The 17,772-nt window shown below is 32.3% G+C and overlaps 1 protein-coding gene across 3 annotated transcripts; it reads left to right on the top strand.

Moving 5' to 3' along the window:
- The first annotated feature begins 1,464 nt into the window (after positions 1 to 1,464).
- On the top strand, positions 1,465 to 2,672 carry LOC109340722 (zinc-finger homeodomain protein 2-like). 3 transcript variants are annotated; one of them, XM_019578449.1, is made up of 2 exons: positions 1,465 to 1,612; positions 1,643 to 2,672. In XM_019578449.1, exons 1-2 carry the CDS (start codon positions 1,512 to 1,514, stop codon positions 2,298 to 2,300), a joined length of 759 nt encoding a protein of 252 aa, XP_019433994.1. In that variant the 5' UTR covers positions 1,465 to 1,511; the 3' UTR covers positions 2,301 to 2,672. The 3 variants fall into 3 exon arrangements, with proteins under 3 accessions (XP_019433994.1, XP_019433993.1, XP_019433992.1); XM_019578448.1 differs by having other exon boundaries at positions 1,465 to 2,330; positions 2,377 to 2,672; XM_019578447.1 differs by having other exon boundaries at positions 1,465 to 2,334; positions 2,381 to 2,672.
- Positions 2,673 to 17,772: the final 15,100 nt, after the last annotated feature.

Raw genomic sequence — 17,772 nt, 5'->3', positions numbered from 1 at the left:
ACCAAAATGAGTAAAATTCTATGAGCTATTATCATAGTTAAAGTAGGTTGTGAATCCTAACACGAGAATTTTGACTTTATTAAATGTATCATTAATAAAACATTAAATAAAATCAAAGACACTATCCTTATAAATTGTATTACATAACTTGCACGCGTGAATCTCAAACTAAGTGTTTGGTCTACTAAAAACTAATATCATATTACCTAAATATCATTTATGGTGTAATAATATGTTAATTGAACTATTTTTAAAAGGGTTGATACTCACATACTCTATAATTCTATCACTTTTTACTTTTAGCTCAAATAGATAATAGAAAGTACCAAAAAATAGATAAATAAATATTAAAAAGTATTTATTATATATTTATTTCTTAAATTATTAAAATGATAAATATGAAAGCTTAGAATCAATATAAAAACATTAAATATGTAATTTTAATTATTATTGTAATATCTGTATACTATAACTATCACTATAAAAATTTCTATACGGTTAATACATTATACATCATTTATTTATATTATTAATAACGTTTAATTCTTTGGTCTCTCTTTCTTAAAGAGCTCTGGGTAATTTCCTTTTTCGCAAACTAGAGGACTAAGGTTAATACTGTTTGTTTGACAATGTGAACACAAAGGATGTGTACCTTCAAAAGCACTTTGATACTTAAACATGTTTAGGTATATGATATTTTCTTGTATTTAGATGAGTGTCAATAAGTTTAAACCCACATCAGGATAATCTCCAATGGGAGGATCCCAATTGTAAGAACTAAGGTGAGTAAAAGTGTATGAGCTATTATCTTAGTTTATGGAAGGTTGTGAAAACGGACACGAAAATTCCGGCTTTACTAAATGCATCATTAATAAAACATTAAATAAAATCAAAGACATTATACATAGAAACTGTATTAGATAATTCGCATTCTGGCGCGTGATTCTCAAACTAATTGTTTGGTCCACTAAAAACTAATAAAATAAGACCTAAATATCACAATGGTGTAATAAAATGTTAATATAACTATTTTTAGAAGAGTTGATACTCACATTCTCTATAATTCTATCATCTTTTATTTTGAGCTCAAATAGATAAATAAAAAGTACTAAAAAATAGCTAAGAAAACATTATTATATATTTATTTCCTATATTATTAAAATAATAAATATCAAATAATAATGAAAACTTAGAATCAATATAATATAAAAACGTTAAATATGTCATTTTAATTATTATTATAATATCTACACACTGTTTTACTATTATAATAGTTTATATATAATTAATATATTACATATCATTCATTTATATTATTTATATTTAAAATTAATAATAATCAAATTTAAATGGTGCATGATACATTAAAGTTAAAAAAACTCTAACATAAGTGCATGCATATTTTACTCATTAATTATAATCTCTTTTGAAATTTCCTTTGCTTTATAAGAAGATTAGAAGCTACATTTTCACACACACGCAAATTCCAAATAAAACGAATTATTCGGAGAATGGAAGAAATGGAGAAGGACATGGAATTTGTCCAGCACGAGGAAAGGTGCATCAAACTTCCACCGCCACCACCACCACCACAACCGGAAAACAACTCTCATGGAAACTCAGCACCAAAGACCAAAATCAGTGCCACCACTGAGAATGCTATAATGACTGCCCCACCTACTCAAAATGATGGACCCACTATGGGAACAATCAAATATAGAGAATGCCAAAAGAACCATGCTAAAGTCATTGGTGTCTATGTGGTTGATGGTTGCGGTGAGTTTCTTGGGTCTGGAGAAGAAGGCACTCTAGAAGCGGCTATTTGCGCCGTCTGCAACTGCCGCCGTAATTTCCACCGCGAGGAGATTAGCAACCGCGGTGTGCCATATCAACCACCGATGCACTACCACAACCACCATGTCTCTGCGTGCTACCAGTGTGTGCCACCACCACCTCCTGGTGTCGGCTACCATCACCACGTGGTGGTAGCTTCACCGGTGTCCCAGCACAGCCCCCTTGCTCTCCCTGTCGCATACGACGGTGGTTCCAACCTTGAAGAGAAAGATATTTCGAACCCTAGTAGCAGTGGTGGGTCTGGTCGTGGCAAGAAGAGGTTTAGAACGAAGTTCAGTAAAGAGCAGAAGGATAGAATGCTGGCATTTGCTGAGAAAGTTGGGTGGAGAATCCGAAAACATGATGCTGCTGCTGTGGAACAATTCTGTGCTGAAACTGGTGTGAAGAGACAAGTGTTGAATGTGTGGATGCATAACCACAAGCACACCCTTGGAAAGAAAACTTAGGTTTTCAGTCCATCCTTGTCTTGTTCAACATCCAGGTCTTAATGTTTGGTTGGGATGGTTTTGGAATCATTCTCTTTCCAACAACATTTTCAGAATCGAAGGGATGAGTGAGACAAGATAAGAGTGTTTATGTTTATGTTTATGTTTATGTTATGGAATAAAACAATGTTGCAATGGTTTGCAATATGAAACTTTAGTTGAGTCTGGTTAAGATTCTTAATTAGTAAGAGTCTTCCTTTCTCTAATAAAAAAGTTAATTTCCTATGTTTAATAATTATTAGTATTTGGAGACTTCTGGTTTTACAATTCTGAATAATGAGATTAGATGAAGTGCTTTAATATTAATTGTGAATTCTCATTTCCCCTTAAATGGAAAAACAAACAAAAACAAAAATTGGAAAGATTATGGAAGAACATACAATGCAAGTTTACATCTTTATCATCATGTGATATTGAAGAGTCATACACAAATGAGCACAAATAATAAACGAAAATATTTTAAAATTCAGACCACATTCCTAATTACCATCACACTATTCTAATAATAACATTACAATCATGATTATGATCATATTGATTATAATCATGGATTAAAAACATAACTGTATAATTAAGGTTTTAGCCATAAGTTAAAACAATCACAATCAATGATTTATAATATGAATCTAACATGTGTGACATGAAAATGCAAATCTGGTTCAATTTTCTGTCTTAGTTACAAATGTCATCATTTTCCCCCCTTCTTAATCCTTATCATTTTGCTGCTTTATTATTCTGATTTCTCTCACATAGTGCAAAGCTACTCAAATTGCACCTAATCCAATCACGCATAAAAACAAAGCACACAACAGCAACTGAGCTCTTTCATCATCATGATACAAGTTCAGAAACAGAAAAAACTAAATAAATGTAATCACTTTATCACAATCTGCAAATCTTATCTGAAAGCTACTTCATGTAATAGTTTTTTCAATAATTCACTTCAGCTTTTAAATATTTTAACAAATTATATTATGTTTTTAATTAAAAAAATTTATATTAACTTTATCTATCATTTCTTTTCTACCTTTTCTCCATTTTCCTTTCTTTCATAGAGAATATATGAAATATTTATCTTCCACTAAATTTTTTGTGATGTATACCTTATTCTTAGTTTTGATTGTTAGATTAATGTACCAAATATTTTAATATTATATCTTTTAACGATATATATATAGTGTCAATGATGGAAGAATCTTATAAATTTATGTGACTTAATTACATTTTTGAAAAAGTAATATTGAAAACAAAATAATAATATTAAAAAACAGAAAAATAAATAAAATATTAATATCCAATTATAACTAAAATATAAAATATTTTTTAAATGTATTTAATCACTTCAATTAATAAATAATAAATAAATAATGTATGTCCTCTTTAGTCATTTTTTAAAGTTCAGCTAGTTACAAAGCTCGTTTTACCGAACATCTCTAGTTTAATTAGCTACCTTCACAACTACAAGCTTATAGCTACTTTCACAATTACAAGTTCACAACTACACGTTTATAGCTACAAGCTAGTTTTCTCAAATAATACCTTCTTGATTTACATAAATAATAAAAAACAACTTTCTATATATATATATAAATAAGTACATTTATTACATTTCTTAATGAAATGTTTTCTTGTAATTAGACAAAAAAAAAACTAATAGATAACAAAAAAATAAAAACATACAGAGTATATATATGTGTGAATGTATGTGAAACTCATTTTTTTATAAAAAAAGGTTAAATATAAACTCTTGTATAAGTTTTGATGATGAAATAAAAATAACTACCCATAATTTATTAAAAATAAGAGTAAATGTTCATATTGGTATTTAAAAAATAAGGTATCTTATATGATAAAAATCTAAAGCAATATTAAAATATTGTGAATGTGGGTCAAAGTTGTTCTTAAAGAGACTTAAAACTATAAAAATTAATCATAAAAAATGTTTTGAAGGACTAATTTGATATTTTTGAGAAGCATTTTGGATTTTCCATTTTTTAAGAATCAAATTCGTACATAATTTTTTTGAGTGAATAAAGAGAGACTTTACTCTTAATAATTGACAATGTGAAACTCTTACACCAATATTTGAACAAAAGTGAAGACTCTAGCCAATCGTTAGGAAGTTATATACTTTAGTAAATGGGATATTAGAAAAATCACAATAAAGTCAATAATAATAAACACATTTATCATATTTTGGGCATACTTTCTTACAATGAGACAAATAAATAATAACGAATAAAATATATATAAATGAAGCTAGTATTTTATTAAAAAATGTTACATATGGACACTAGTGCAAATCTTGATGGTAAAATAAAAGTAAGAGTAAATTACATTAACATCCCTGAGTTTTAGTGAAATTACACAAATCATCCTCCATTTTTCTACACCTACACAAATCCCCTAATTTTTTTACTTTCATTATACTAACCACCTTTGCATGAGAAATAAGTGTAATCTTTTAAACAAAAAATGTGGTAAATGTAATTAAGTTAAATAAGATATGATATATTGTGTAGACAAATCCAAATAATATACAAATCAATGTATCTTTATTATTTTTGGTTACAAAATGCATCAACAATTCTAAAGAGATATTGTTTAAATCGCTCCTATACTATATCGTAACGAACCAAAAATAATAATGAGTACTGACTAATACATTAATTGAATTTGTCTCCACAATATACAATGTTTTGTTTAATTAAATTACATTTATCACATTTTTTGTTTAAAAGATTACACTTATTTCTCATTCAAGAGTGGTTAGTGTAATGAAAGTATAAAATTAGGGGAATTTATGTAGGGGTAAAAAAGTGAAAGATAGTTTGAGTAATTTCACTAAAACTCAGGATGTCAGTGTAATTTACTATAAAAGTAACCACCCCTAATATATTATAAATAATTAACATGTGAAACTCTTACACCAACACTTGAACAAAAGTGAAGGCTCTTATAAATTGTGAGGACATGATATACTTTATTTTTAATCATTGTTGCTTATTGGAGCTTTGATGCTAAGACTAGCACTAAAAACTTTTAATTATTTGGTGTTCCTTTCTTTAAGAGCTTTGAGTGATTTCCTTTTTCGCGATTAAGATCTATATTTTTTGTTTGACTAAGTGAATACAACGGATATGTATCATCAAAAGCATCTTGATACTCAAATAAGTTTAGGTATAATATATTTTCTTGTATTTAGACAAGTGTCAATAAGTTTAAATCCACATTGAGATAACCGCCAAGGAGAGGATCCTAATTGTAACAATCAAGATGAATAAAAGTCTATGAGCTACTATCATAGTTAAAGAAGGTTGTGAATCCTGACACGAGAACTCGACTTTATTAAATGGATTATTAATTAAACATTAAATAAAATCAAAGACATTAACATGGAAACCATCTCATTCTAGTGCATGAACCTCACACTAATTGTTTTGTCCACTAAAAACTAATAAATTTTTTTACCTAAATATTTTTTATTGTGTAATAAAATGTTAATATCACTATTTTTAAATGAGTTGATAATCACATCCTCTATAATGCTATCATCTTTTACTTTGAGCTCAAATAGATAAATAAAAAGTACCATAAAATAGTTAAATAAACACAAAGAAGTATTTATTATATATTTATTTCTTAGATTATTAAAATCATAAATATCAATTAATAAAAACTTAGAATCAATATAGAACATTAAATATGTCACATTAATTATTATTGTAATATTTATGTATTATAATTGTAAAAATTTATATATAGTGATCAGTGCAATATGTAATATAAATTAGTAATATAAGTGCGCATCTTTTACTCATTAATTAAAATCAATGGTGACCACATATTCATAAATTAGTCTACCTCTGTAACTAAACAAATAATAAACTTTTATTTGTTTATAAAAAGTTGTGAACATTATTCATACCTCTTGGAACTTCACTATTAAGTTTTGTGTTTTTCTCTTTTTGTTGAACAATTATTAAAGTTGAAATAGAAAATGAGCATTAAAATGGCAGATGCAGTTAAACATATAAATTCGAAAACTGGATGGTAGGAAGCATATGTAGCGACGAACATGGAACTTGGAAGACGCTGGAAACCGAAGCACATGAAGCTATGGAACTTGGACGGCGCCGGAAACCAAAGCGGGTGAAGCTGTGGAACTTGGAAGACATGGCGAACATGGAACCGAAGCGAATAAAACGATGTGAAGCTTGGAAGACGCCATCAGCTATGAAATTCCTTAATGAACTGACACCATTTAGACTCATTTTTTTAAATGCAACAAGCAACTGGTTCATCAGTTTTGTGAATACCGACCAATTTTGGCTAGTTTTCACTTGTTATAGTACATTTCTGGTACAACACTCACCGATTTTATGGTTGAACCAGTAGATACGGTACTGTTTTAACAACACTGGACCTAATAATCTGACCAAGTTGATGACGAGTCCGAATTTAATAACACTAATTAAGTTGTCCATAATGTATCATAATATGCCAAACCAGTAACAAAAATGCAATTTTATATAAAGTATAATTTCTATGCATTGTGATTGTAAAGATTTATACACAACCACTACATCATCCACCATTAATTTACATTATTTTTTTGAAGAGTCAATGATGATTAGATATGAATGATGAATAATACAGTAACAATATATAAAACTCATACGTCGTTCATACATATACTTTTTCTCTTTTATATAACTAATTGTGCAAAAATATTAACTATAAGGGTAAAGTATAGAATTCTTTTCAACTAGTGTCAATGAAAAAGAGTCCTCCCAGCTGGTGTGATTTGGCAATTCATAAAATTTTCAATTAATTTTCAAGTATATCTCCAATTAAACAATACATTAAATCACAATTGGTGGACTATATTGTTTCTTGTTACTTAGTTGACTCAGGACAGAAAATATGACAGTGGGACAAATGTTCTTTGTTTCAGGGTACAACCATTGTTGACAAATTCACTTGTATGGTGCACCTTGACCGAAAAATTACGGTCTTGGTGCACCTTTTAGAAAAATTACGAAGTTGGTGTAGTTTTCATATAATCGGCTATTGAATTGCTGATTTCCTTTTTTTTTCTCTCTCCCCACAAAATCAGCAACAGGAGGAGTTTTGTTTGTAATTTTTTTTTATGTTATTTGAATTGTTGAGCCCTAACCCTATATATACACCAAACTATATTATCTTTACACAAACATTTCTCCATTCTCTAACATAGTAAACTTTCTTTGAAGTGAGATTTTAGTCAACAATTCTAGAGGTTAGTATATCATTCAATTACTAAATTTTATTTCATTCTTATAAGTTTATATGTTTTAATCTTATTAATTGTTAAATGTAGATGGCCATTGGGAGAGATATTGTTAGCAATTTTAGCGATGAAGAGGAGATTGAAATGTGTAGTGATGAGGATGACGTTCAGTTTGATGATGGTTCACCTTGTAGTATGACATATACTATTCCATCGTCATTTTTCTTGAACACAAATTCTGAATTTGGTCGTGATTTTGGACATACAATTGGTTTAATGGATATTATTGATAATGATTTGTTTATTGGTATGCAATTTGAATCTAAAGAAGCCAAAATAAATGCAATTAGAGAATTTCATATCAAAAATTTGTTTGACTATGTTGTTGCAGAGTCTACCTACATTGATGAAGCTCCTCCTACTCATCATTATCATGTACCAGAAATTGACTCTCCGCAACGAACTCCAACAAATAGTCATTCTCAAGGACATACTTCATCAGTTACTCCTCAACAACAACAACAATCATATGAGGTCACAAATTATAATTATTCATACAATTATTTGTCATCAAATTCTCAAATCCCACTACCATCAATGTTTGCTACTACTTCAAGTACACCATTATCGACATACGATTCTCAACAATATTATCGTCCTACTATGCCATCTTCAAACATTTTTGGTATACAACATACTGCTAATGAAGTTGTGGTTGAGGATGTTGATGAAGATGACGACGATTCAAATGAGGAGGAGCCACAATTGGCGACACATGATAGCGGGAGAATTTCGCAACGGAATGAACAACAATTGAGAGTTCAACCGCCAAGAAGGAGAAAACCACCTCCATGTGGCACTTCATCACACAGGCGTCATTAAAATTTTATTGTATTTAACCAATTAAAATTTTAATAGTGTAATATTTTTTTTGAATAACATTGGTGTTGGAAAAAATATTTCATTACTGTGTTGTGTGTTGTTAGGGTTAGGGCTAGAAATTTTTTACAAACAAAACTCCCCCAATTGCCGATTTAGGGGGAGGGGAAAATAAAAAAAAGTTAATAAACTCCCCCCTATTGCCGATTTAGGGGGAGAGGGAAAAAAATAAAAAACTCCCCCCCCCCATTGTCGATTTAGGGGGAGAGAGAAAAAAAACTTCCTTCGTTGCTGATTTAGGGGGAGAAGGAATATATGAAAACTATACCAACTACATAATTTTTTTAAAAGGTACACCAAAATCGTAATTTTTCGGTCAAGGTGCACCATACAAATGAATTTGTTAACCATTTGATACAACAAGAAGAGTTGTGTCAAATTTGTTTATCTTATCTATTTTCTATTTTGTTTTTAAATGATGATGTATCCTAACCCAGATCCCGGGGCCTATAAGACACGGTGTGAATACTACAATGGCCTATACTAGGCTGAAGCTTAGATATTTGTTATGGTATTATAATTGACTAAATTAAATTTATTTATCTTTTCCCTATATGATAATGTTTTTCTATTGTTTAATTTCACTTTATGCATATTAAAGCTCAACAAGTGTAATGCAAAGGTTGGACACTAACCTATGTCTCCTCAAATACTCAACAAAAGAGAACAACTAAATTTCCTCAATCTTTCAAGGGTGAGAACACTCAAACCACCCAAGTTCATGATATACAGATTAAAGGAGTAACAAATCCTTTAAGAGAAAAAAATGTAAAAATGATAATAAAAAAATAAAATTATATCCACCATCTATATTCATTCAACTTAAAACAATTTAACTGGATCTCACTTTCAAAGAGGTCAAAAATGTAAAATAAGAATCTTAGCGAGCACTTGTCACTCTGCATCAATTCATATAACCATAAACACGTACTAAACAAGTTTTAATAATAGTATAACAGCTCCATAAGCTAGACCATAGGACTTCACAATAGAGTAGAGCTAAAACATGAAATGTTTTTGTGAAGGATGATTGTTGGAACTTACTTTGTTAGAAATAAGACTGACAATGAACCGAACCAACTTGATATTCGTTTGAAACTCGATTTGTTATTTGGCTCTATAAACTTGGTTCATGAACCAAATGAGCCGAACTCGAACTGGAAATTGAGCTTGTTCAATAAATGAACTAAATTCGATTTAGTTACAGTTTGATTCATTAGGTTCATGATCTGACTCGATATATATATATATATATATATATATTAAAAAGTTAATTTTTATGTTAATAAACAAAGTTATGCATTATTTTTAATATTTATTGTTATTATATATATAAATAAGATTATATATATATATAAAGTATTTTTCATATTTATTATTAGTGATGCATTATTTTTTTATAATTATTGTTATTATATATAAATAATTACTACCAAAAATATATATATAAATAAGATGTATAAAACTTTTTGTAGTATTTTAAAAAATTAATTAAGTAATTAAGTTGTCTAAACGAACCAATTCGAACTGAGTCGAACAGTTCGCGAACTTTAACCCAAGCCGAAATCGAGCTAAAAAAATAATTCGTCTCGAACTCGAGTCGAGTTTCGAGTCGAACCAATCATTATCGAGCTGAACTCTGGTTTGACTTGGTTCGACTCGTTTCCAGCTCTAGTTAGAAGCCATTAGTAGGAACTTTTGAGTGTGAAATGTAAAGAACTCCCAAGTCCCACATAGAAGAAATTTGAAAAAAACAAAGTCTCAAGTCCCACATAAAAGAGATGAGGAACATAGAAAAGATCTCATGTTATAAATATAAGCCTTCTCCCTTCATAATTTCTTATCCCAAGTTGTATATGTTTTTACTCAAATTTTTTCTTTGTCCCTTATACTTTCCGGCAAACTTCCCCCTTCTTTCCATGACACTAAGAATTAGCACAAACAGCTAAATTGTGGGAATATCGACAACTTACATTGGTAGTCAGATTGTGGGAAAGGAATTGACACAAGTAGTCATATTGTGGGTATTTCAAGAATTGACACCAATAGCTATATTCTAGGTATTTCGAGAATTGACACTAGTAGCCATATTATGGCAAGTGTATTCAATATTGGTTCTTACATTGCAGTAAGAATTCGATAACATAGAACTAAGCTATTTTATCCTAGGGATGGTGTGGTTGATAGTGCATTTGCACATTTTGAGCAATGCCACGAAACGTCTTAAAGAGAGCGACCTGGTCGTGACTCAACCAATAAGTATTATTTCGTGCCATTTAAAATTGTTGCAAGCTATGATAACAACAATTTTAAGACGTTTCAAACTGTAATGGCATTCGTAGATAATATTACTAGACCAAAAAACTTTGACCTTAACAAACCATTTTGGTTTGATGGAACAAGTTTCAAACGATGACAATATAAGATGTAGTTTTTTCTCACTATGAGAAAAGTTGCACACATTCTGAAAACTGATGTCCCAGTGCTTCCGAAAAAACTGAAAAAATGAAGGGATAAACTAGCTATTGATATAGCTCTCTGGAATGAAAATGATTACCTTTGTAGATGATCGCTATAATTACTACAACTCATACAAGTCTGTCAAATTAATTTGGTATGCACTTGAAAAGAAATATGATATTGAGGAAGCTGAGACTAAAAAGTATGATGTTATTCGATACCTCAAGTATCAGATGACTAACGATGAATTAGTAGAGTTTCAGTCCAATGATATATAAAGAATTTCTCATAAAATCATTGATGAAGGTATGCCCCTAAAGAATTAAACTCGTAAGTAGAGCCTATGAATGTGTATTCATTGGGTATACTATAAACAATAAGGCGTACATGTTTTTGACCTTAACACAAAAGTAATCATTGAGTCTAATGATTATGACTTTGATGAAATAAAATTACCTTTTAAATTGAGGAATAGTGGGGCAAATGAACTAGTTATATTAATGTGATTAGAGATAATAATAAAAATGAAGAGTTGGAAATAGAAATAGTAATGAGATACATTAAGAAAACAATAAACCTTGGATTACATTACCGAAAGTTTCTAACTGTCCTAGAAGGATTCAATGATGTTAATTGGAACACTCTTTTTGATGATTCTAAAGAAACCACTAGTTATATATTTAGCATAGCTGGTGAAGCTGTTTCTTGGAAGTCAAAGAAATAGACTATTTTGGCTCAATACACTAAGGAAGCTGAGATAATAGCACTAACAAAAGCTAGTGAAGAAGCAAGTTGGTTGAGAAACTTGCTTGCACATATACCAATATAAGAAAACTGATATCAGTTGTGTTGATCCATTGTGATAGTATGACGACTATTGCAAAGATTGAGAACCGCTTTTATAACAATAAGAAACGACGACCATTCATGATAGTTCTAAGAGTATGAGACTATTACCATTAGAACGAAGATCACTCATGATGGTAACCCAACCTAACTGACTGGAGATCCCAAGAATTATGTTCAATAGGTAATAACAAGTTGTAAAGTGATATGAGAATGAACATGCTATAAAATTATGAGAAGCATGGTTCTTACAATATATGTAAGGATGAGTTAAACTCATAATGAGATCTATACTCCAATTAGAGTGGAGTACATAGACTACATGAGTACTCTTGATAGACTCAACTTGTGAATGTGGAAGTGGGGGTCGCTTTGTATGAAATTTAGGCGCATAAATTTCTAGAGCTTTCACTATACTCAGATAGACGTGCATGACCTTTAAGCACGAACTTTACAGAATACACATTTGAAAAGGTTGTGTGTGGTTTGATGTTGGAGATAGAGTTCAAGACTGCGAGTTACTCTAGTAAAATTTGGATCTTACTCACTATGCAAAGAATATCTCTCCCTAATCCTCTCCAAAATAATAATGGTGAAAATTTGTTTTTAAAAAGACACAAGTCTAACCTCTATTATAAATAAGTAGTGTAGACTCATGATGAAAAAAAAACCTCTCTAAAAAAGACCTCTCTCAAAAGAACCTCTCCTAAGGGAACCTTTCTCAAAAGAGAGACCTCTCTCAAGTAAACTCTGAAAATAGTAAAAATACTTTGATAGTCATACCCTCTCAATCCAAAAAATAGCAAAAAGAGGCCGTGGAAAATAGAAAAAATACTTTGAGAATTTTATCCTCTCAAACCAGAAAAATCCACAACCCCAACAAATCTCATCACACAAAAAGATATCACAAAAAAATCTCCAATACCCAAAAATCCTAACACAAAAAAGCTAGAAAAATACAAAATATCCAACACAATAAATATTTTAGAATCCCTACCAATCATAGCGTCAAGATATGAAGTACATATTTTCTACTCTGTAACACTAGAGGCCTACATTGAAGCAGATGGAGAATTCTGGATCGTAATGTTTGAACTTGTACATCTCATCCGTTCATTCAGTGCAAGTTAACAGGTTAGAAATTTATCCCATAAAATTAATAAAATTTAGAAATAAAAAAAATAACAATTATCCTAATTTTTAAGGTATGTTTTTCTTTAATAAATCTGAAATATTTTTAATAAAGGTGATAAGATCTTAACGAATTCCTAATATGAGGCGCGATATTGGACACGAGGATTGTACTTTACTCATATTAATAGAAATATTAGTTGAAATTTAACATCATATTTTTTCTAAAAAATAATACAATTTACGCAACCAACAAACATTTTTTACCCAAAGAACTATATAGCTTTGATTTCCTATCTACCATGGAGATACGTAGGAGTAGGGTATCACCTTGTGAGGCACAACAAAAAATAAATATTTTTTTCCTTTCAATAATTAATTAAATAACTAAATAAGATTAAAAGTATAATATAAGTCATATGATTTAGTGAGGGGTACCACTTAAAGCGGGCGAATATGATGATAATACCTTCCCTATCTCATAACCGACTCCCAAACTTGGATATCAAAAATCCAAAGCCCAATGTAATTGGGCTAAAATATTTTTCTGCATTTTTTACCATAAAATATAGTGGCGACTCTAAGAAAGTTGGGCAGACAAAAATCATGGCGCAACAGTTGGTTGTAACGCCCCAAAAATCACTCCAACAATTTCGCCCAAAAATGGGTGAATTTTTTTTTTGGTGTAATGTAAAACTCTTCGTTTACATTTGATTCCTATTCGGGATATCATTTTAGGTAACCTAAAATGCGGAAAAGACAACAATATTTACCTAGTGGTAACCGAAAGCCACTTAATATATATCATGGAATAATTTTTTTATTCAAAACAATTGAAAATGGTTATACCAAAGCAATGTAGAATACATCCTGGTCCAAACTAAAAATATATATAATAGTCTGGTTTATTCAAAACACTCAAAATACCCTACACAAATACTCGCCTCAAGGGCAACTAGAAATGGAAATGACCACTTGTGACTAGCTTCGGTGTTAACGGGTGTTCTATAACACTCGTTGGGATCCTCCTCCGTCTCAGAATCGGAGGAGAGGTCCACCACCTCCATGGAGTCTTCTATTCAGAATAACTCCACACAGTCTTCCTCTTTGGTTTCCAGTTCTTCCTCATCCAGTTCATTGGACAAACCCTGTGACTTACTTCCCACTACCACATCTGCCTGAAGATCAGGCAGTGTCTGTCTAGTAGATCTCTTTCCTGGTGGGGAATTGGGCACATCGTCTCTACTTCGTCTCCTAGTAGATGGTCCAACATTAGTGGGTCCATGAGAAATCACAGACTGAATGGATGGTGCAGTAGGTGGAAATCTCCGAGCAAGTAAGGTGAAAGAAGCCTCCAAGATAGCATAGTGTGAAGGGAAGCGCATCTTAGAGCCATCACAAACCATCTTCAGCTCTAAGGCACAAGGGCCTATGTAGGTGTATCACTGTCCGTCACTGCTCCATGTCCCCTCCTAGGACATCGAGAATCGATAGCTCTGAATCCTTGCGGTACGGTCCATCTGAACGAGAACGTGAACCAAGACAAGTAGAAAGAAGAGAAAAGAAAAGAGAGTAAGGCATCTAATGAATATTATTCATTGACAACGTGGAATTAAATAGAATATCACATCCAGACATGCACGCATAATATACACAATATATATCATAGACATAATGCATAATGATGAATGATGTTATAACTCGGATCATGGGGATCAATATCCCACGATCTCAATGTATGAATGTTATGTTTATTTCGTCCAACCTTACACCAATATCATGCCAATATACTATTTAGAAATAACCAAGAGTACAGGTCCCATAACAAGCCGATTTGAACGCACCAAAAATAAATTATTCCTCGCAAGGATATATGATCGATCGGTTCCGAAGAACTATCCATTTCAGGATGGTGTTGTATCAAACACCTTCTGGGCATCCCTCTCATTGATCCTGATTGCAAAGAGGGGTTGTTAGAGATCGTCTAGTTTGTGTTGTGAGAACTGTCCGCTCCAACAGAATACCTCATCCAGGAATACAGGGGACTCGTTTCACCTAGACTCTCCCTCAAGACTTTGTTGACGAATCACCGCCATCGCCGTCCCTTTCAACATCGCGGGGCTCGTTCATCTCCCGTAAATTTTCTCTCCACTACTTCGTTATTCATAATGAGTATGGATACTAACCGAGGTTATCCGATTAAATATTTTAATCATTCTTTTATATCAATCGGCCCATCCTAAGACATCTCCCAAAGAAATGCTTCTTGTGGGACCTGATCTTACATTGTCACATAATATAGGAATAACATCCCTACCACTACAAACCATCATTGAATTACCCTAGACAACCACATGGCCAAGCCTCTTACGGTCATACGACCTCGCTGCGTGGTATCATGTAATCCTTTTTAGGCATCGCCTTGCTCACGACGTCATCATCGGAATCTTTGCCCGCATAAAGCGCAAGGATAAAGGTAAGTGTATAAGTTTGTCAATTTGGGCATCAGACTCAATCATCTGAGTCACGGTCTTTCCCAAGTATAAATACACTTCACACCCAATCTAGGGCTATTGCCTAAGCAATCAAACAATTAGAAACATTCAAAAATACTATTTGTCTCATGCTCAAGCGAACATCAAAACAAACTTAATTTTTTGCCTGGTTCTCGCCCTAGCGAGAGCCTGTCGCTCAAGCGAAAAATCCACCAAAAACTGGTCAAAATCACCCCTGGGTCTCGCTCGGGCGCCACAACCGCCCAGAACAGGCGAAGCATGCTGCCTGGCCCTCGCCCAGGCGTGGCTGGGTCACCCAGGTGTGGCTGGTCCTGTGGCAGGCATGTCTGGCTCGCCCAAGTGTGGCTGGATTCCCAAGCGTGGCTGGTCCGGCGGCTAGGCGTGGCTGGTCTAGTGGCCAGGCGTATCTGGGTCGCCCAGGCATGGCTGGTTCGCCTAGGCGTGGCTGGACTAGTGGCCAGGACCACTCTCTCAACCTTTTGGGCCACCGGATCGAATACCATCGTTGTTTTCGATCTCTACGCGTTTTAGTTTTCCTAGTGGTGTTCCTTCATGGATAACTACCACAATACTTGATATTTTAATCTATCCTAGGGCATACAGGTTAAGAAATCATCTATACTTAATCCAGACATGCAATCATTTGGTTAAGTACGAGTTTCTAAAAAAACAAATATAACTCCCAACTTTTGAGGTAGTTGGGAGATCCATGTGTCATATTCGGACCCCACTATGTCACGATGTATTTTCCCTGACCTTGGGTTGAGGTGCTTTGATCTCCGTCACGTGAATGGATCGGTTGTCCGACTTCGAATGCCTCGAAACTAAACACAAAAATAAATCAGTGATTTGTGAGTTAAATCTTTCACTTATTAACTATATGATACAAACATCGTTCTAATCTATTTCAAGAGCATCTGAGACTCTCATCCATCCAGTCCAAGACTTATATTCCCGAACCATAATTTATCCTCGAAAGTCTCGTTCCTGATTCCTATCGGTTCATGATCATTTCAACACCTTTTTACAAGGGTTGATCTCATGCTCAAAATGATATTTCAAATCAAACATCCTTAATTTCATCATCATCTCTTTTCATCAAAATCAATACATGCATATATTTTAAACACTAAAACAGCCCCATGAACAACAATATTTCATGGTTTCAAAACAATAATTTCTAAATTCACAAAAACTCATTTTTCGCGTTCTTGCGTATAACAAGAGATAGGAAGGTTTTTTAGAAAATTTTGACGGTTGAAAACATTTGTAACATACACAGAAACATCATACTCAAATATTGTAAACAATGAATGGCTAGATTTTCTAAAAGATGAAGAACAAGTATGGAGGTTTACCTTGGTATTCTTGAGAAAATTCAAATGAAGAAGAAAGAAATGAAATGAAGAGCCAAAGGTTTCTCTAGCTTGAATGACTCTTTAAGTAGAATAAATCAGATTAAGAGGAGGCAAGCCAAGAGTTTCTAGGAGTAAATAGTGAATGAGTAAATGAAAGGTTTAGGGGTATTTGTGTAAAAGATAAGTATTTTCGCTTGCTTGACATGCAAGTTTCACTCGGGAAAATGAGGTGACTTCTTCGGTGAAACATTTGCGATGAGACCATGCTCGAGTATTGCCGGCTAATACTCGACTGGATATTAAAATGTTCCGATTATGGTTAGAATTTCGGAATGTTGAATTCAGAGTGAAAAATATTTAGAAATGCGTTTTGGACAAACTTGATGTCTACCTTGACTCGAAGGAATATTTTGAAGCCAACGACACAATTGAAATTTGATTCCAAGCTACGGAACTCAAAAACACGTTATTGGGCCGAATTTGGGTCCGGCAGCAGTTCAAAAACATTCCATCACAGAAAATTATGAACATTTACCATAAAATAGGAATTCAAAAAAGAAGACTAACTCATTACCGATTAATTTCTAAAATTATTTTCTATTAAAATAAATAATTACTAAAATATACATCGACAATTCACGGTGTTACATTGGCGATTCCATTAGGGATACTTTTAAGAGAGTCAAGCCCACAATCCGTAATTGTATGGCTAATTATACTTTTTAATTATTTGGGTATTTAATTTTATTTTCTAACAAAAAAATACAAGTTGCAATTGTTCTTTGTAATTGAATAATTGTCTATTTTATTTTTTTAGCTTTTTGGCAATGTTTCAAACAAAATTCACATGGTTCCTAACAAAATACACTACACTAACATATTGCACATACATATGTCCTATATCCGGATTG

The sequence above is a fragment of the Lupinus angustifolius genome, unplaced genomic scaffold, assembly GCF_001865875.1.
Source record: "Lupinus angustifolius cultivar Tanjil unplaced genomic scaffold, LupAngTanjil_v1.0 Scaffold_235_4, whole genome shotgun sequence".
NCBI lineage: Eukaryota > Viridiplantae > Streptophyta > Magnoliopsida > Fabales > Fabaceae > Lupinus > Lupinus angustifolius.
This window is presented reverse-complemented; position numbering and strand designations above follow the sequence as displayed.